Source organism: Aquarana catesbeiana, linkage group LG01 (genome assembly GCF_042186555.1).
Source record: "Aquarana catesbeiana isolate 2022-GZ linkage group LG01, ASM4218655v1, whole genome shotgun sequence".
NCBI classification, from domain to species: Eukaryota; Metazoa; Chordata; class Amphibia; order Anura; family Ranidae; genus Aquarana; species Aquarana catesbeiana.
In genome coordinates this window covers 760,008,993-760,030,893 of record NC_133324.1, presented here as the reverse complement: position 1 = coordinate 760,030,893, position 21,901 = coordinate 760,008,993, and the positions used below count along the sequence as shown (strand labels likewise).

The window sequence follows — 21,901 nt, the reverse complement described above, 5'->3', positions numbered from 1 at the left end:
ACGATCGGATGGTCTCCCCCTCGCCTCCCGACGCTCCTAGTCAGATGCCGACCGCCGGTGGCACCGGGGGGGGGTCCGATCGGACCCCCCGCCCGCGGGAGGCAGATCACGTACAGGTACGTGATTCTGCCTGCCCGTGCCATTCTGCCGACGTATATATACGTTAGGCGGTCGGCAAGTGGTTAAATAATGCATTACAGTTTAACTAAGCCCATTCGATTTTAGTCGACTAAAATGTACTGGAGATTTTAGTCAATTAACCATTTCATGCAGATTGCCGTACCCGTACATCGCTATTTTGACGCTAAATACCGTTGTGGTGACAGCAGCTAGCTGCCATAACCCCGGTATTTTCAGGAACGGCGTGCGTTTCTCTTTAGGATAAAAGTGGTCTCTGTGGCGCATTCGCTGCGAGATCACTTATCGGTGGCGGGAGAGTGCCCCCCTCCCGCCGCACTCCGGAGCCGTCGGTAGCGGCGGAGACAATCACGTCCGCTCCCCTCACTGCCTGGATGCCGAGTGAGGGAAAGATGGCCCCCACTCGGCTCCATAGGATTGGAGGGCGGAAGCAACGTCAAACGTCACTTCCGCCGAATGCTCTAAAAAAGAAGAATTTTTTTTTTTTTTTTTTTTTTGCATTTTAGTGTACATTTGAGATCTGAGGTCTTTTTGACCCCAGATCTCATATTTAAGAGGTCCTGTCATTTTTTCTATTACAAGGGATGTTTACATTACTAGGAAGTGAACGCATACTTGAGTAGCGCCCACATATGAAAACAGTGTTCAAACCACACACGTAAGGTATTGCCGCGATTGTTAGAGCGAGAGCAATAATTCTAGCACTAGACCCCCTCTGAAATTTAAAACTGGTAACCTGTATGGAGATTTTTAAGGGTAAAAGTTTCTCGCCATTCCACAAGCGGGCGCAATTTTGAAGTGTGACATGTTGGGTATCAATTTACTCGGCGTAACATTAACTTTCACAACATAAATAAAAATTGGGCTAACTTTACTGCTGTCTTATTTTTTAATTCAAAAAAGTGTATTTTTTCCCAAAAAAGTGTGCTTGCAAGACCGCTCTGCAAATACGGTGTGACAAAGTATTGCAACAACCGCCATTTTATTCTCTAAGGTGTTCGAAAAAATATATATGTATATATATAATGTTTGGGGGTTCTAAGTAATTTTCTAGCAAAAAAATGATTTTAACTTGTAAACACAAGTTGGCCATTGGCTCCCACTGCTGTCAATCAGAGCCACTGACAAGGGAGCGTGGCTGAGCCTCGCTCTGTGTGTCTTATGGACACACAGAGTGGGGCTTGGTAGCGAGCACGCAAAAGTGCCCCATGGTAAGTGGCTTGCTATGGGGGCACTCATGGGTGGTGGAGCCTGGAGCCAAGAGCGCCGGCGGGGGACTCGAAAAGTGGAGGACCAGGACTGCTCTGTGCAAAACCATTGCATAGAGCAGGCAAGTATGACATGTTTATTATTTTAATTATAAAAATGTAAAGCTTTACAATCACTTTAGGGTAAAAAAACATTTAGACTTTAGAATAGCTTTAATTTAGTTTAGAATAGTCAGAATAAGTAGTTTCAGATTGGTTGTGGTTGTTTGCCCTTTGTTTATTTTATTAAAAAAAAAAAAAAAAAAAAACTTTACAGTTCAAATCCTATGGAACTCTTCACAGCAGTCAGTTGCAGTTCAGTTGTGTTAAAGTCCTAAATGCTGCATTTTTGGAGCATGTTTGGTGTCCATTGAAATTAATGGAAAACGCATAAAAAATGCATTCACGGTTGCCTTTTTGGTGCAATTTTTGAGTCACGTCATTTTTTCAGCGGTGCAAATGCAAAAATGTGGCAAAACCACGGCAAAAAAGCATATGTGTTCTTACTGCGTTTTTGCAACTGAGCAGTGTGAAAGCAGCTTAAATGTTTAATAGTTTCTGACCCTTGCCCACACTATCCAAAACTTCTTATCTGGAAGACATGACAGAAACAGAGTAAATCTCCCCAAGGAGAGGCAGTACTGGAGTTAGCATTGTAAAATTCCCCATCAGGCTCCTTTCACATGGGAGTCATTCATTGACTAATTTTTCAACGAAAAAACGGATTCAGTTTACATCTGTTTTTAGTTCTGTTCACATAAATTTTTACATCTGCCCACTGCCATCCTTAACAACCATGACTCATTACTGTTGTCAGCTGGGGATTCATGGCTATTTTATCTACAATAAATAAACTGCAGTGTTGTTACCCTGTGCAGCAGTATCCTGACATTTAAGGCTCTTTCACACAGGCAGACTCTGCCAGAGAATCGGTCTGCTCAGCGAGGGTGCTGTCTTATGAGCAGACAGAAGACAGGTCAATGTCCACTCCGCTTATGCAGTGTGGACATGGACACAGCCCGCTATCCTCTATGGGCGAACAGAAGTAAACAGACCGCTTGTCTATTTACATCAGACTGCCAGACAGATCGGGAACGAATCCGCCTGTTTTTAGTGGATAGGATCAGATAGAATGACAGTCGGATGTAAACAGCCGCTCCATGGAGGGTAATGGATGGTCTGATCAGGTCCGCCTGAAAAATGGACAGGTGGACCCAATCATTTCGCCCGTGTGAAAGAGCTTTTATTGAGAACAAGGTTTAAAGGATAAGTTCCTTTGGGAACATGTTACATGTTCCACCAGATTTTAGGGTGGAATGTGTAACATGCTCCTAGTGCTGCAGCCGCCGCCCTCCCTCCGCCTGCTGCCCTCCCTCCCTGTGAAACTTCTCCCCGTACTAGCTGTCAGTTATTGAAAGCAGCGTGGCTGTGTGGGGCTCTGCCCCCACACGGCTGCATCATTCAGACACACAGCTCTGTATGTCTAAATGAACTACAAGTCCTGACATCCTTAGCGGCTGTCGGCTTGTAGTTCTCAATGAACTGTGGAGCACTGTTGTAGTTCATTGAATGTTACAGTCAGGGAGTATCGGCTTACCCGTATGGTCTCCACTGACAGGCCTGCAGGAGACCTGCATGGCATCAGCGATCTGCTGATCACTGGTGCAATGCTTTTCAGGCTCCTGCAACAAAAAATAATAAATACACACTTTACCTGCAAAAAAAACGGAGTTACTTACCGGTAACATCCTTTTCCAGGAATCTTTCAGGACAGCACCATAGAGAGAGACACCGGCTCCTCCCCTCTTAGGAAACACCGCCTTCCAATTCAATATTTAAATCTCATCCTCCCAACGGCCCCTCAGTTCTTCACGAGTTCCTCCGGCCAGCTGGGGAGACACAAGAATACGTCATACAAATCTTTATCTTACCTGACGTTCTCATGTGATGAGTTCTCATAGACAATCAAAAACCTGGGTGGGTACTAGTGCTGTCCTGAAAGATTCCTGGAAAAGGATGTTACCGGTAAGTAACTCCGTTTTTCCCCATTCATCTTTCAGGACAGCACCATAGAGAGGATAAGCGAGCACCTTACCTTAGGGAGGGACTACTGCCTGCAGCACCTTACGCCCAAAGGCTTGGTCTTTGGCTGACAGCAGGTCCAATCTGTAATGCTTCACAAACGTGGAAAAACTGGACCACGTTGCTGCTCTACAGATCTGCTCCGGAGAAGCACCAGCCCACTCTGCTTGAGAAGTTGCCACTGCCCTGGTGGAATGTGCTTTAATACCCTCCGGGGGCTCCAAACCCCGGATTACATAGGCCTGGCTAATGGCCAACCTTAACCATCTGGCTATTGATCGTCTAGAGGCTTTGAACCCTTTCCTAGCCCCTGAAAACAATACAAAAAAAGAATCGGATTTCCTAAACTGTTTTGTACTAAGTACTGAAGGACGCACCTTCTAACGTCCAGTTTGTGAAAAATATGCTCCTGTTCCCTCACAGGATTCGAACAGAAGGTAGGTAAAATAATTTCCTGGTCCCTATGAAAACTAGAGGCCACTTTTGGTAAAAAGGCCGGATCCGTTTTAAAAATCAAACGGTCCGGAAAAACCTGAAAAAAAGGCGCCCTAATAGAAAGGGCTTCGAGTTCACTTACTCTCCTTGCTGTGGTGATCGCCACCAAAAACACAGTTTTGAGGGTGATCAACTTCAAGGTACAGGATTCCAATGGCTCAAAAGGATCCCCTGTAAGAGACTGTAAAACTAAGGAAAGATCCCACACTGGGAATGGGGAACTTTTAACAGGCCTCTGTCTGCCTAAAGCTCTAAAAAAACCTAGCTACCCAAGGATCTATAGCTAGTGGCTTTTCCAGGAAAACGCTTAGTGCCGATACTTGTCCTTTCAAGGTGCTAAGGGCTAATCCTTTGTCCGCTCCTGCCTGCAGAAACTCTAATACTGCTACAGAACTTCGTACATCGAAGGAGCTTTCTGTGCACCAACTGTTAAAGCGTTTCCACACCTTTAGGTAAATGGCTTGCGTCTCTCTTTTCCTGCAATTTAGGAGAGTTGTCACTAGCCGATCCGAGAAACCTTTGCCCCTTAGCAATTCTTCCTCAGTAGCCACGCTGCGCGGTTCCATCGCTCCACCTGAGGGCAACAGATTGGACCCTGAGAGAGAAGATCCTCCCGGATAGGCAGAATCCAGGGAGGCTCCACTGTCAGACTCTTCAAGAGGGAGAACCACGGCCTCCTTGGCCAGTGTGGTGCGATCAGAATGAGGGTTGTGTCTTCTGACCGAAATTTTCTCAGAACTGCTGGAATCATTACGGGAGGGGGGAAGGCATAACACTTTGAGAAACGCCAGCTCTGAGCTAGTGCATCCACCCCGGCTGCTCCGTCCCATCTGTTTAAGGAAAAGAACAGACGAGCTTTCGTATTCGCCTTTGAGGCGAAGAGATCCACGGAGGGGACCCCCCACTTCCGAGCAATCATCTCGAAGATGTCCTGGTTCAAGACCCAGTCGCCTTCCTTCAGCATTTTTCTGCTCAGAAAATCTGCTACGTGGTTCTGCTCCCCCTTCAGATGTATTGCAGAGAGAGAGAGAATGCTCCCTTCGGCCCACCTGAGGATGGATTCTGCCAGACCCCACAAGGATCTGCTCCTGGTTCCCCCTTGCCTGTTGATGTAGGCCACTGCTGATGAGTTGTCCGAACGGACCCTCACATGCTGCCCCAGGAGTTCTCTCTGAAAAGCTCTGAGAGCCAACTCTATTGCTCTCAGTTCCCTCCAGTTCGAGGACTTCTTTGCGTCTTCTTTTTCCCAGGTGCCTTGCATCATCTGGGAATCTAGGTGTGCTCCCCACCCTGTGCCGCTCGCATCGGTCGTAACCGTTCTGGACACTGGAAGAACCCACTCCAGGCCCTGTGAGAGATTGGACCCTTTCCTCCACCACCAGAGGGACCTTTTGACCTGACTTGGCACAGATATAAGGGAGTCCAGAGATGCTGGACTGTGGTCCCAGACACTCAGAATAAACAGCTGTAGGGGGCGAAAGTGCAGCCCTGCCCACTGAACTGCCGGAAGCGTGGAAGTCAGTAAGCCCAGTGCTGACATTGCTTTCCTTACTGAGATCTGACTGCTGCCCTGGAGCAGTAATATTGCTCTGTCCACCTTCTGGATTTTTTCTGCTGGAAGGAACACTTTTTGTTTTGTCGAATCCAGTACATAGCCCAGGAAGGTGATCTTTTGGGCCGGAACCAAACTGGATTTTTCCAGGTTCAAGAGCCATCCCAGGTTTTCTAAGCTGTCTCTTGCTACCTGAAGATCCTGGTACAACTGCTCCGGGGAAGGAGCAAACAGGAGTAGGTCGTCCAGGTACGCGACTACAGAGATGCCTCTGAGCCGCAAGAAAGCCAGGACCTCCACCATCACTTTGGTGAAGATGCGGGGGGAAGAGGATAGTCCAAAGGGGAGTGCTTTGAACTGTAGATGAAACGTTCCTTCCCCAGTTTTCACCGCCAGTCTGAGAAACCTCTGGTAACTTTCTGCGACTGGAATGTGCAGATAAGCGTCCTTTAACTCTATTGACGCCATGAAGCAATTTGGGGGAAGAAGCGCTTTCACCGAATAGACAGAATCCATCCGGAATTTCCTGTAGGTAATTGAGACATTCAGAGGCTTCAGATTCATGATAAGCCTGAATTTTCCCGAAGGCTTGCGGACCACAAAAATGTGGGAGTAAAAGCCTCTGCCTATCTCCTCTACAGGAACCCTCACTATCACCTCTTGTTCCTCTAACTCCTGTAGGGAGGATAGAAGAGCTGACGCTTTCTCTGCACACTTTGGCAGCTCGGTGACTAGAAGTCTGTGCTGAGGAGGTTCTGAGAACTCTAGCTGGTAACCTCTTCTTATGATCCCTAACACAAACTGGTTGGAGGTGATCATCTCCCATTGTGGGAGGAAGGCCCCCAATCTTCCTCCCACCGTGGTTACCCCGTCATTGGGTCTTCTTGGGCTGTTCAGGAGGGCGAAAAATCGCCCCTCCCCGCCCCTTGACCTTCTGCCCCCAAGCTTTTTTCTGCCGCTCTCCTTTTGGGGTTTCAAACTTTCTCTGAGGGCGAAACTTTCTTTTAGCCTGCTCCCCAAACTTCTTTTTAATGGGAAAGGCCTTTTTCTTATCGGCCGTCCGGTCTAAAACGGTCTCTAAACCTGGGCCAAAACAAGAGATCTCCTGTGAGGGGAATTCCACAGAGTTTAACTTTAGACGCGCTGTCTCCTTGCCACGTCTTAAGCCATAGGGCCCTTCGAGCCGAATTAGTGAGGGCTGAAGACCTTGCGGACATGCGCACTGATTCGGCGGAAGCGTCCGCAATATACGCTACACCCTTAAGTAGCATGGGAAAGGAAGCCAAAATAGTCTCTTTTGGCGTTCCTGCCTCAATATGCGCCTTTATCTGCGTAAGCCAATATTCCATATTGCGGGCCACTACTGTGACCGCCATGGCAGGCTTAAGGTTTCCCTGTGACGAATCCCAGGACTTCTTTAAGAGAGAGTCCATCCTTCTGTCCATGGGGTCTGCAAGAACCCCCATGTCCTCGAAGGCCAGATCTGTTTGCCTGGAAACCTGAGAAAAAGCAGCATCCAGCCTAGGGGTCTTATTCCAGACTAGAGACTCCCCTTCTGAAAAAGGAAACCTTCGCTTCAAAGCCCTTGAAAAGAAAGGTTTTCTCTCAGGATCTTTCCATTCATTCTTTATGGCCTCAACCAATACATCATGGACTGGGAAATCCTTCCTTTTTTGTTCCCCAAGACCTTTGTACATTTGGTCATGGAGCGATAACACCTTCTTTTCTTCCTGAATTCCCAAAGTGGTGTGAATAGCTCCCAAGAGCTCCTCCACTTCGTCCAGGGAAAGCTTATAGCGAGAGGTTTTTGTGGATTCCCCATCCACCTCCTCCACATCCGATTCCCTTTGAGAATCTGAAGCGGTGCTATCTGGCTCCTCCTCAATTTCCACTCTGAAGCCCCCTGGTCTCTCTCCACTAACAGAGGGAGTATCCACTGGGCTAGGTGTAACACTCTGCTGCACTGGTAAAGGACTGCTTTGGGCTTGCGGCAACTGGAAGCTAGCAAAGAGTGCCTTAAAGGACTGAAAGGTGCTAGAAAGCTCTTTGACGGATGCAGCAAGATCTGTACCCTGTTCTGCTGCCTGTTCCCTGACTAATCCATCAATGCACTCCTTGCAAAGTGCCTTGGTCCAGGATTCCCCCATACTAACTCTACAAGAGGGGCATTTTTTTCTTTGAACCACGAGGCGACTTGCTTTTCTCTGTGGCTTTCTGAAAAAGAAAGAGAGAGAGTCACCATAAATGCCCAATCCTACCAGTGCTTTTACAGAGGACCACCAGGAGTGCCCCCCCCAGGACCAACCACCACCAGGGTCCCAGACACACTCCCCTTCCCCCCCGACCACCAGTGAGGGGAGAACACCCGTGAAGCTATCGGGATTTAGGTAAGGGAACACCACCCCAGGGTTCCACTTACCTTAGCATGGCTGGTGCTACTGTCTCCTGGAGCAGTTCTAGAGACCTCTGTCTCAGACATGTCCGCTGAGGATGGTGGTCGATCGTTTCCCCCGACAGCTGACTCTACAGCAAAGCAAGAGGGTCGCACCAGCCGAACGCTCGGTCCGTTTTCTTTCCCCGCGTCCGGAACCGGAAGACGCGGAATCGTCGGAAGTGCCCGCCCTCGCCGGAACTGACGTCACCCGTCATCCGACCCGGCCATAGAGCTTCAAACGCTGGCTGCTTGAACAAGCAGGAGAGACTCAGGCACTTCCCACAGCGCCCCCCTGGGCAGAAGAAACACGGACCTCCTCAGCTGTCTCCTTCCCCAAGAGAGGCTGAGGCGCGCCAATTCAGTTTTAAAAACAGGTAAGTATGGCTTCCCCAGCCTTTACCTAACTGAACAAACAATAGTAGAGGGAAAGAGCTAGAGAGACCCGACTCCCCCTCTTCCTCACACAAAATCTTTGGCTTCAGTCTCCCTGACTGATCCGCCACGGTTCCCAAGCAGTGTCTCCCCACCGGAGGAAACACCTGAACTGAGGGGCCGTTGGGAGGATGAGATTTAAATATTGAATTGGAAGGCGGTGTTTCCTAAGAGGGGAGGAGCCGGTGTCTCTCTCTATGGTGCTGTCCTGAAAGATGAATGGGGAATAAGTGCATTTATTTTTTTTTTTTTAAAAAGTGAACCTATCCTTTAACAGTATTGTCACTGCTAACCACCTACCCTGCCAGTCTGGGCAGGACAGGTATCCCATAAGCAGAAAGGGATCCCACTGGGAGCTCTATATGACTTCCTCCAGGCAAAGGGCACACTCTTCAATTGCTCCTTCTGGCTCTAGTGGAATGATACCTAGGTGTCCCCCACACCACAATGCATCCAGCAACCAGCACCCATGCAGCTGAAGCCTGCAAAGCACTGTGATCAATGCTCTGGCTCTTGAATACTCTTCTTCCAGCTCAGGTCTGTACAGAGGAAGTGGCCTTCACCTACTGAGCTTGAGGAAGCATTAACCTCCCTGGCGGTATGATTATTTCAGATTTTAGGTGCTGAAAGCGGTACAATTATTTTGCACAGAAATTTGGCGTTTTATATTGTAGGCCTGTAATTCTTAGGAATAGTTCACTTAAATCTGTCCAAACAAGAGTCTAGTAGACATCCCGGGTATGATAAAGTTTGAAAAACGAAATAAAAAAATTATAATATAATAAATAACTATAAATAATTAAAACACATAATAATATAATAATAATAAAAATTATATAATAATGTAATCAAATCAAAAACACTGAAATTTGCTCAGTTGCAGAATTTTAGCTTTTATTACTTTTAGTGTTTGATGACGGATCTATCGCTCAATTCTGCAAGTGATTATAATTTATTATCGCTTTTTTCTAGCTGGTCTAAAACCACTTTTGATGTAAAGAGACAGTTTTGGTTGCTATGGACAATCTCCAGTTTCCTGGCAGAAAGAACAGTTTTATATATATAAAACTGCATGCAGGACACTGGGCAGACCACTAGGGACAAAGGGGATGTGTAGTTATTTGATACAGTACTGTAATCTGTAAGATTACAGTATGCTGTATCTATACTATGTGTTTCACTTTTGAATTTACCGCCGAACTCCGTCCCCGTGCGTCGCAACACTCGCAGGGAACGGAGCTCGGCACTGTGAATCGAGCGAGACACAGCGGCTCGCCGATCACAGCGGGGAGACATCGCAGGAACCAGGGGACAAGGTAAGTAATCTCTTCCTGGATCCTGCGATGCAAGCCCGAGTCTGGCTCGGGGATACCGCTTTTGGTATGTAAAATCCACCCCGAGCCAGACTCGGGAATACCGCCAGGGGGGTTAATGGACTACAAGAGGGATGACACCACTGCACTTGTGCTCTACTGAGAACTACAGTCACTCTGCCACAGTGGCAGATGGGACTTTAGTTTTTTTTTATTCACAGATCTCTTTGAATAAATAGAGCCTTGCACAACCACACCAAATTCAAATATGGCAACAGAAATGCCAGATTTTGTAAGGGGGCAGGTCTGCAGACCGACTGTGTTAAATATGGGTGCAACGTGAAACATGGTCAGAAAGATGTAATCTGATTGGCGACTCTGAGAAAACTCTCCATACTAAAACAGGAAAGTTGTGTTCCTTGTCTGCACTTCATGGTTTACTTTTCAATTTTGACCAGCCTGTCCCTTTAAGGTATAAGATATCAGACTTATAGAAGGAGTAGCACACTGGAAGGGAGATAAAAGAAGAAAGCCTAAAGGGCTAAGACAAATATAATTCTGTCCATCATTTCCCTAGCCGAACTATACCATTTGGATTATTATTACTTTTGACAATTTAGCCTTTAAGAAGGAAGCTGCCAGAAACTAGCTGTATAGCATACATACCATTAGTGATATTCCTTCACCACTATAATCTCATGTTTTTTTAGCATTTCCCACTGAAATGTATAAATAGCACACATAAGGAAATCAACAACAGCCATCACATGTATGTACACATGTATCTATGGGATTAGTGGAGAAAACAAATGTTACATATTTCGGTCAGCCATACATTTAAGCTGTTAAATCCAGTTAAACAGAATAATTTCACCTTTGGCAAGGACTAAATGTCACGCAGAAAGCATAATGATTTTCAAGTACCCAGCAGAGAGCAAAAAGCACAGACAAAGGGTTAAATCAATTCAATGTATGCACTCTGTGCGGATGTCTTACAGGATGAATGGCAGATGATGACCTTGTTACTAGACATCCTAAGTTTTCATACCTGGTGCTTGCTTTAGTACAGCCAGCAACATCCAGAAATTCCTGACAAATAGTACACAGAGATTTACATCTTTACAATTGATGGACATGTTGTTGCCTTGGGCAAATGCAACGTATTGATCTTACATATTCAATTTAAACAGGACACATACACGCCACATCCTTCACCCTGTCTGCAGAGTTTTGACTCTAAATAAATACAGATGTCCAGTGTCAATTTTGCATTATTGTATATGCAGTTGTTTCATCACCAGCTAATTTAGATCAACATAAATCTACACTCCAAAAGTTCAGGAATAAATTCTGCCTATATAGATCAGAGTTCACTAAATGTAAGGAGCCAGTCTGTGTTACCGCAGAGGACTATGCCTCCTTGAGCAACAAAATGAATATTAAAGTCCTATTCCGAGCAAAAAAAAATAAAAATACCTGTGCAGTAAAGCCTACCCACACTGTGGGGGTTAAGGCTCTTTAAAGTGGAACTCTGGTCACAGACATCTATATAAATTCTTACAGAAGCAAACATTTTATATAATTCAGTGCATTATCAAACTGGGGAAAGTAGTGTTAGATGTACTAACATATTCAGATAGATTTGACTAACAAACTATGGCTGTAACGAATGATTATTTTCATAATCGATTTGTTGGCTGATTTCTTGTTTTGAATTAATCAGATATTGATCTTAAAAAAAGTGTGGTATATAATTTAGTTAATATGTAAAGTTTTGCGGGCGGATTTAACCCCTTTTCGGCCGCTAGCGGGGGTTAAAATCGCACCGCTAAAATGACGGTAAAGCGTCGCTAAAAATAGTACCGCTGACGCCCGGGACGGCTCAGTGTGAAAGGGGTCTTACAAACCACTTTTCACTACAGGAAAGCCTATAATAACGCTTACCTGTAGCTACCGTTAATATCACCTAAACCTGCACGGTTTAGGACAGGGGTCTTCAAACTACGGCCCTCCAGTTGTTCAGGAACTACAATTTCCATCATGCCTAGTCATGTCTGTGAATGTCAGAGTTTTACACTGCCTCATGGGATGTGTAGTTCCACAACAGCTGGAGGGCCGTAGTTGGAAGATCCCTGGTTTAGGAGATATCCCCTGTATCAGCATGTGCTGACGCCATCGGCACATGCACACTGAAGGAACGTGCCGTTGCTTTAGCTGGCATTACCGTGACGTCATCGCAGCTCCGGCCAATCACGATGCCGGAGCCCGCGATACCCGGAAATAACTCCAGGAGACATGTCACTGGGCTGGGCAGTGTGCCGGGACCGCTGCGGGGGGCTTTGATCTAAGGTATTTCATAATGAGCTAGTATGCTATGCATACTAGCTCATTATGCCTTTGTCTTGCAGGTTTTTTTTTTTTTTGTGGGTTTACAAACACTATAAAAAAATCTATCAGCCTCTTTAAAGCGATTTTTTTTAAAACAAACATGTTATACTTACCTGCTCTGTGAAATGGTTTTGCACAGAGCAGTCCTGATTCTCCTCTTCTGGGATCCCCCACCGATGTTTCTGGCTCCTCTTGCCTTCAGAGTGCCCCAATAGCAAGCTGCAAAGTATAGTATAGCCTGCCCCATAGCAAGGTAAAAAGAACTTTTGCTTTTCAAACCACTCACTTCCTGCCCAGGACTACATGTCCCATGAGACATTGCTCCTCACTCATTCACAAGCTCTCAGGCACTTACTGACATGTATGTACACCGACAGTGTACTGAGCTGTATGTGTGCTGCACTGTATTTCCGGATATGTAAACAAACAATGCATTCTGTATGCAGTTCAACTAATCGGCTGACCCGATTAAATCGATTATGAAAATAGTTGACAACTATTTTTTTATAATCGATTAGTTGTTTCCGCCCTATAAGAAATTAAAGGATAAGTTCACCTTTGGAAACATGTTACATGTGCCACCCGTTTTTAGGGTGAAACGTGCAACATGTTCCCACTGCTGCAGCCTCTTCCCGACCTGCCGCCTCTAGTGACAACTAGCACTCAAACTCACTGTCACAATTTAGAAAAAAAAACACAGCCTATAAAATCCAAGACCCCTCCTCTGCCCTTAAAAGAGAAGTATGGATATGTTTTCATTGTAGAATCATACTTACCTAGGTGGATGCAGCATCAATCTGATGCTGCATCTTCCTCTGCCGGATCTAAGGGTGAGAATCGAGTGATCAAACACCGCTGATCGCTCAGTTCTCACAGCTCCGTGAGCAGAGAGCCTATGACTGTCAGTCACTGTCTCCCTGCTCTGCACTCCCACGCTCACTGGAGCACTGGGCTGTGGAGGAGGCCGGAGCGGTGAGCTCAGGCTTTCAGCGGCTCGCATATGGTGATGATCTTTCCCAAGCCTGGACCAGCTCTGTGACTTCAGCCAGCTGAAAACGGGTCACAGGAGTGCAGAACGAGCTGTGATCCATATGAGCTTTGGCTGTACTTCTCCTTTAAAAGCATTAGATCACACAAAGATCTAATGCTTTTCATTTTTTAAAATAGTGCCATTGACTTCCGGAAAAACCAGAAGAGATGTAAGCTCAATGCTTTTGGGTTCTAGTCCATTCTAGTCTTTCTAGGCCGTTCTAGTCTTTGATTGCCTTTATAATCAGCCGGCATCAGCACTGACTGCTCGATCAGGACTCCTGGTGGGACGGGAGATGCTAGTAAAGGCACGGAAAGCAGCAGGAGGGGGAAGGGGAACATCCCCTCCCACTGCTTGTAAAAGCGTCTAGGATTGCTTTCACAAGAGGGCCGACCATCGCCACCCCAAAGCACCTTGTCCCCATGTTGACAAGGGCCTCTTCCCGACAACCCTGGCCGTTGGTTGTCGGGGTCCGCAGGCTTATCCGAATCTGGGAGCCCCCTTTAATAAGGGGGCCCCCAGATCCCGCCCCACCCTATGTGAATGAGTATGGGGTACATCGTAAAAAAACCACACTACATGGGTTTTTAAAGTCTCTTCCGACTTCTCCGCTCTCTCCTGCCTCTTCTCCCGCTGTCCGGTTCTTCTCCTGCTCTCCAGCCTCTTCTCCAGGTCTCCGGTTCTTCTGCCAGGCTCCTCCGCTATCTTCTGCTCTTTGGCGCTCTCTTGCTAGCGTTGGCCCGGTCTTCTCCATCGTCTTGTTCCTTCTTCTCTTCTTCCAATTGTTGACAACGCTCTCTCCCGCTGTAATGCTGTGTGCACGGTGCGCAACAACTTATATAGGCATGGGGCGTGGTCACCGGGTGATGTCATCCGCTGATCCCGCCCCTTATGACGTCACAGTCCCGGGGCATTATGGGACTGTGACGCCATAAGGGGCAGGGTCACCGGGTGACATCACCCGGTGACCACGCCCCATGCCTATATAAGTCGTTGCGCACCACGTACACGGCATTACAGCGGAAGAGAGCGTCGTGTCAACACCGGAAGAGGAGACGAGGGAACAAGACGATGGAGAAGAGCGGGTAAACGCTAGCAAGAGAGCAGCAAAAGAGCAGAAGATAGCAGAGGAACCCGGCAGAAGAACCGGAGATCGGAAGAAGAGGCCGGAGAGAGCAGAGAGGTCGGAAGAGACCACCGAAGCTACCTAATAAATTACTTTAAAAACCTGTCTAGTGGGTTTTTTTATTGACACATTTTTCCCCCCAGGTGAATGGGTAGGGGTACGAAGGGGTAGGGGATCTGGGGGCCCCTTATTAAAGGGGGCTCCCGGATTCCGATAAGCCCCCCGCCTGCAGACCCCGAAACCAACGGCCAGGGTTGTCGGGAAGAGGCCCTTGTTCTCATCAACATGGGGACAAGGTGCTTTGGGGTGGGGAGGCCCCAGGGCGCCCCCCTGCCCCAAAGTGCCCGCCCCCCCATGTTGAGGGCATGCAGCCTGGTACAGTTCGGGGGGGGGGGGGCGCTCGCTCGTCCCTGCCCCCTTTCCTGACCGGCCGGGCTGCGTGCTTGGATAAGGGTCTGGTATGGATTTTGGGGGGGACCCCCACGCTGGTTTTTTTCGGCATAGAGGGTTCCCCTTAAAATCCATACCAGACCTAAGGGCCTGGTATGCCCTTGGAGGGGAACTCATGGTGGTTTTTTATTTAAAATTTGGCATGGAGTTCCCCCTCATGATTCATACCAAACACATGTCAATATTGCTTGTCGCTCACTGGGAAAGGAAAAAACATTTTTCCTTTCCCAATGAGCAAGCCAGCTTGGCGCTGGCATATCGTGGTCTTCCTGGGTAAATTCTTTTTTTTTTTCCTGTAAAAATGCCTCACTATGAACGGGGATCGGACTTGGAGGCGACTTCCATTGAAATCAACAGGTACAAGTCGCCTAGAAGTCGGATTGAAGTAGTACAGGAACCTTTTCTGAAGTCGGAGCGACTGCAGTAGTGTGCATTAAGACGGATCCATTCACTTACCATGTAGCGCGACTTGATGTCGGATCCAAAGTTGCCCCTGTGTGAATGGAGTCTAACAGATAGGACTCTTTACTCTGTAATTGATACATGGCTAATTTCTGTATGGAAACAACTCTAATTTCAATAATTTGTCCCACCTTTTGCAAATGAGCCTGCAAAGCATTATAACTCTAATCAGTGGCTCTCAGGTGCAAGTACAACCTCCTGTAGATTCTTCCTTCAGCTCCCTGTCTGTACAGCTTTCAGTTACAGAGCAGGAGGATCTCTCAATGGATCTCACTTTTATTCCATTGTGAACTACAAGTCTGTCTGCAGTGGTGACAGACAGGACTTGCAGTTCATTCTTTCAGAATTCTCTGTGAATGAATTATGTAGCTGTGTGGGTAGAGTTCTGCAGGGCCGTGCCGATTTCAAATTTGACAGCTGCTGCGAGCGAAAAGAACCATGTTGCTCCTTAATACAGCATTGCCCACAAAATTCATCACAGTGTGGTCACATTACAGGCAGTCCCCGAGTTACGAACGACTCCTACTTACGAACGGCCTCAAATGCCGGCCACGTGTGCTCCACGCTGGTCCTGGATACCTCCAAGCACCACCTGACATCCCACACTGCAGTACTACATGTACTGCATGGCCAGAAGAGCCCCAGATAACATAACAAGCACTCGGAACATCCCAAATTCCTGCACAGGCGGAAGTTACACTTACAAAAGCAGTGTTCCGACTTACGAACAAATTCCACTTACAAACAAACCTACAGTCCTTATTGTATTCGTAACTCTGGTACTGCCTGTATTGTTATGCTGATTAACATACACATTAGTTATGTCCCGCTCTGTCTTTAGCACCAATACAATTACTTGATAAATTCCTTTGTATCAAATCAATATATGAAAAACTGGTTTATTATAATCAATTGATGCACTTAATCAAAATATCACATTCTTTTAAAATAAAATTTCTGTTGCTGATGGGTAATTCTCCCAAAAGGGGGAAGTTCACTTGTCTTCCTCCTCCCCCTTCCTCTGCAATATTTGGCACGTTTTTTTTCCCATATCACAGGTCCCAGAAGACAGCGGGACCATTACAAAGAGCAGCGCGGCTCACTCATGTGCAATGGATAGCCGGCTGTGAAGCCGCTAACTGTCACAGCTCATGGAAGGACCTTCTCCCAGGATCTGGAGGCTTGTGCTGTAGCCGTTTATCGGCTACAGTGTGGGTGTGAAGTGGTTAAAGGGGAGCTCCAGACATATATCTGAAAATTTAAAAGTCAGCAGCTACAAAAACCTGAAGTTGATCACTTTTAATAAACAGACACTCGGCTGTCCCAGGATCCAGCGCTGTGCTCACCGGTCTTCGGTCCCTGGTATCTTAACTGTGGGCAGCTGTTTGTTGTTCCAGCCCAGCAGGCTGCGGGCTAAACGGGTCAGCTGAAAAAAAAAAAAAAAAAAAATACCAGGGCTTTCCTCACCGTCGGGAGGGTGTCACCTGGGTGCAGACCGCACCCCCTAGCAACGCCTCTGTCAGCGCCACCTATCAACTCAGCCTGTCAGCACAGCCCCATCAGCACACGCCAGTGAAGAAAAATTACTCAATTGCAAAATTTTAGAACAGAAATGAAGAACAATCAGTGCCGCCCGTCAGCGCAGCCGTACCAGCGCACATCAGTGAAGGATTTCTTATTTGCAAAATGTTATAATAAACAAAGACAAATCAGTGCAGCCTGTCAGCACAGCCTCACCGGCGCACATCAGCGAAGAACTACTACTCATTTGCAAAATTTTAGAGAAGAAACTAAGGCAGGCCATTAATGGGTCGAATTTCGAAAGAATTTTCTTTCGAAAATCTTATCTGAGAATTTACGTTCGAATTTCGCACCATTAGTGGGCTGCAGCAACAGTCGATTTTCACGCAGCCATCGAAATTCAGTAATCAAGCATTTAGGAAATTTTTTGAAAAACGAACGATTTTTTAATAAAAAATGGGAGACTCGTGCGAAAAATGTAATCGAAAAAGAAATGCGCATGTGCAAGAAAAGGTGAAATTGAAGGCTTGGTTGGTCGAATTTCAAAATCAATGGTGGCACCATCTGATCGCAAAACGCATTAAATTTCAGATTTTCAAAAGAAAATTCTTTCTTAATTTAACCATGTATGGCCAATCTAAGAAAAACTTTTTTTTTTTCCAGATTTTAGTTTACATTTGTTTTTACATTTGTTTGGGGGGTGTAGTTGTGTACAGATCACTAAACAGTGCAAAAGATCAAAGAATGCTCACGTACCTATTCTAGTTATCTGCTGCCAGTGAAGCTAAAATCTCACTCCACAACAAAGCCTCATTCCGCCCTTTCTAATTAGACCCCGCTAATTTAATGCAACCTTATCATACACACCATTCTGACGGCTAAATCACTGGTCTGTAATTCCAATCGTCCAGCAATACCCTGTATCACACACGTGCAATCCACTTCCGGAAAAAGCACGGTGCGTTCTATAGTACTGTCCCCCAGCAACATGACTCTCTCACAAAGGTGCCGTTTCCAAGCAGTAACAGCTGTGCACATGTATAAACAGATACAGAAGGCTGGGGAGAATAGACAGGCTAAACCCACTTCTAAATTCTCTCTCAATATACTAGGCTAGACTCCTCTAAGATAATACAGATACGCTCTTTTCTCAATGTACATGTCACAGTTTTCTTAACCTGAATTGTGGGTACTTATATCCCCTTCCTGCTCAGGCCAATGTTCACCTTTTAGCATTGCACACTATGAATGACAATTGTGCGGTCATGCAGCATGGTACTCATATGACATTTTTTCATTTTTTCAAAACACATAGAGCTTTCTTTTGGTGGTATTCAATCACCACTGGGTTTTTTATTTTTTTCCTAAAAAAACGAAAAATACCAACAATTTTAAAGGAAAAAAAAGTTTTTCTTAGTTTCTGTTAGAAAAATGACTTTTTTTGCTGATGTGCACTGATGGGGACTGATAACCTGCACTGAAGAGGCAGCACTTATAGGCGGTTCTGATGGGCACTGATAAGCGGCAGTGATGAGATGGCATTGACGGGCACTGATGTGCCCTGATGAGGTGGCACTGATGGGGATTGATAACCTGCACTGACGAGGCGGCACATATAGGTGGTACTGATGGACACTGATAAGCGGCAGTGATGAGGTGGCACTGATGGGAACTGATAACCTGCACTGAGGAGGCGGCACGTATAAGTGGTATTGATGGGCACTGATAAGCAGCAGTGATGAGGTGGCACTGATGGGGACTGCAAACCTACACCGATGAGGCGGCACTTATAGGTGATACTGATGAGCACCGATAGGCGGCACTGATAAGCTGCATAGATGGGGCTGCACTGGTGATCCGTGCCCTGATTATCAGTGTAAATGCTGAACTCACTGTGCCCTGTCAGAGCGGCTCTCCTTTCCTCACACACTGTCTCTGTGGGAGGAAAGCAGGGCCGATAAGTGACAAGACTGTTTACATGTGACCAGCTGTGATTGGACACAGCTGATCACAAGTTAAAGGGCCACTGTGATTGGCTCTTTACCCCGATCTGAGATCCGCAGTGTCCAAGAGACACAGCGATCGCAGACACTTCCCGATTACATAGTAAACAGATACAACATTCTCCCATGTATCAAATGGCTAAATGTATAGCTGTACAGAGAAACCTGTTCAGATGGCCCATAGGTATTCAAAAGTTAAAGAAATGTATATATGCTATTCTTCCTAGTGCAGGGCCAAACAGAGAAATCAGTGTGTCATCACCAATGGATGACCACAAGTTTCACTCATAGCTTCTTCAGGGGATCCTATTGGTACCAAGCCAAAATTAGAAACATGGAGTGCCTGATCCACAGCGTGGTGGGGAGGAGAATCATGTGCAACCAGCCCTGGAAGGAGTGTGCATTGAACACAGTGCAGCCAAAGAGGAGGGCTCACCCTCGGGCCAAGCCTACACTTGTAAGGGCAGATGGTAGATAAACTTCAAATATGTAGTTAAGGTAAGACTGTGCTGTCCCAAGTGGGCAGGTAGTCCCACATACAAATTGTCCTCTCATATGTTGAGCCTTTACTTTTGCCCGTGCCAATCCTAGCTGCAAGACATCTCCTAACAGGGGGTAGGTGAGACGTCCCCGAGTGGATGTCTCACCTACCCCCCTGTGAGGATATGTCTTCAGGGCTATCAGTTAAGAGATGAAAAATATAATTAACGTATAATCCCACCTCAAGGGTGCGGAAAAGTGCAAACACATAAAATCAAGTAAGAATAGAGATCACACAGATGCTCATCAATCTATAAGTTATGGTGCTTAAAGGTAAGACACAGATTGAAGGAGTCCTCCCCTGTCACCCTAATAATACAGCCTCTTACCGTAAAGATTTGACCACCCCAAGAATAGTAAAATAACGCAGTTTTAAACTTTCAGATAAGAGTCATCAATCAGTTCCCAGTATATACACAGCTTCTTACAGATTCAATAATAGAGAAGCCAAATCTCTCTCAAAACAACATACCTTAAAAAGGAGAACTAGGCCACCTCATAGTGTAGTAAGAACTGCAAAGAGATAATTTATTGCTAGCGGTGGAGGCGATCTGTTAGACATTCTGAGGAGTCCATTACGGACAGGCTGGTGGCTTTTCATATGTCATCCATTAATGCTGGGTGAAGGGGGTATAGCTAGCCCTGTTGACCCTCAACCACCCAAGGCTTCGTGGCCCCAATTAGAAAATGACAGTTGATTGACAGTGATTCTGTGGAGGACAGTGAGATCCGTTGCCCAATGGGGACCAACTGTGAACAACTCCTTGGAAAGTACTCTGATTATGTTGTTTAAAATGCTACTGTTATTGATGTAATTATGTTCATGCAGTTATGCGTTGTTTCTAACTGTGTTGCAATGGCAAGGACAGCGTCTGTCAAAGAGGGTGGGGGCTGAGTGTGAGCAGATGCAGTCTGTACTGCCTATGATTTCCTCTGTCACAAAGGGAACAGCTTTCTGATAGTGGGCATTCTGAGTTAGGCAGAGTCTATTTAAGACTCTGGCTTCCAGGTTTGGCGCAAGTGGCTAGTGTAGGGACAGGTTCTCCGTCTGACAGGAACAACACTTAGAGGTAGGAAAACGCTTTAGAGGAGTAGGTACAGTGCAAGGACTACGTTTACCTCTCTTCAAGAAGCTTCCCCTTTGGGTGTGGGCCAGCCAGGCCACATTCCGCTCCTTGTGATAGACGCTGATGGAAAACATTTTACAGTTCATAGGTGGCTCTGGATGGGTATGCCCACCTGCCAGGTCTGAATAGGATTTGTTGAACCTTTCTACAATATAACTTGACTGTCTAATTTGGACTCTGTGTGTTTACTGCCTGCCACACCATGCTGCACCTTGCTCACAAGCAAAGAAGTAAAGAGATTTGGGTGTCATCACCATAGAGATGGTATCAGGGGCCATAGTCTGAAACAGGGAAGAGGTGTAGATAGAGAATAGACAGTATCCAAGGACAAAGTCCAGGGGGACCCCTACGAACAGAGGAGAGGAGAAGTTAGAGTTGTAGGCTAGATGATAAAGGGGACAACCAGCAAGCAGCAGAGTCTCAGAGGCATAGGGTTTGAAGTTTTTGAAAGAGGAGCAGGTGGTCAACTGTGTCAAAGGCAGCAGAAAGGTCTTGGAGTAATGGCCATTGGATTTAGCAGGTAGTTCTTCATTCCTGAGTTTTAGGGCAATTTCTGTGGCATGTTGTGATCAAAAGCCAGACTGAAAGGGGCCAAAAAAAGTATTCTAGAAGTTTGAGGCAAACAGGAGCAAGGAGATGGGTCTTAGGATGTTCACACTGATGGGGTCCAGCGAATGTTTTTTAAACTCCAACTCCAGTCAAGGTGAAATGTAAATAGTGCATTGTGCATCAATTACCTTACTATTCATTCTTGATTTCAAAATTCTACTACTAAGCCATCCAGTATAACAGATCAAAGTCTCAGCTTCCTCTATGAGCCAAACTAATATCCTGCTGTTTTACCGCCTCATTATCTTCTTGGGCACTGGTCCCCTCACCACCCCTGTGAGTTCTCCTGTCTCAGGATTTTAAAGCGGAGTTCCACCCTAAAGTGGAACTTCCGCTCATCAGATTCCTCCCCCCCTCCGGTGTCACAATTGGCACCTTTCAGGGGGGAGGGGGGTGCAGATACCTGTATAATACAGGTATCTGCACCCACTTCCAGGTATAGCTAGCTGCAGCTAGCCGCAGAGTCCCCACCCACCCCATTGTGTTGTGGGAAATACACAGTTCCCACAACACAACGGGGACCAGTGTAGACGCGCAGCGCGACTCGAGCATGCGCAGTAGGGAACCGGGCAGTGAAGCCGCAACGTTTCACTTCCCGATTCCCTCAGTGAGAATGGCGGCGGCAGCACCCGAGGATCGAGGGACGGTTCGGCCTCGGGTGCCGACATCGCTGGAGCCCGGGACAGGTGAGTGTCCTTATTTTAAAAGTCAGCAGCTGCAGTATTTGCTGCTGACATCTAAAAAAAAATTTTTAGCGAAACTCCGCTTTAAGTATGGGGATGGCCAGTGCATATTTTAGAGGGTTGGGGAATATTGCCAGTAGAGAGCGTGAGATGGAAGATGTGAGTTAGAGAGTGTAGATTTGAGCTAGAGGGTGACTGGGGTAGATGTGAGGGAACAGGGTTCAGGGAACAGGTGGATAGGTGGGTGTTAGAACACACTTTAGCAACCT

At 46.6% G+C, this 21,901-nt stretch overlaps 1 protein-coding gene across 1 annotated transcript in view; it reads right to left on the bottom strand.

Moving 5' to 3' along the window:
- Positions 1-17,680, bottom strand: part of TMA16 (translation machinery associated 16 homolog) — a 158,278-nt gene extending 140,598 nt beyond the window's left edge. The window contains exon 1 of the mRNA XM_073606073.1: positions 17,538-17,680. Within this exon, the coding sequence (XP_073462174.1) occupies positions 17,538-17,660 (123 nt within the window). The 5' untranslated portion in view covers positions 17,661-17,680. The remainder of the gene's footprint in view (positions 1-17,537) is intronic.
- Positions 17,681-21,901: the final 4,221 nt, after the last annotated feature.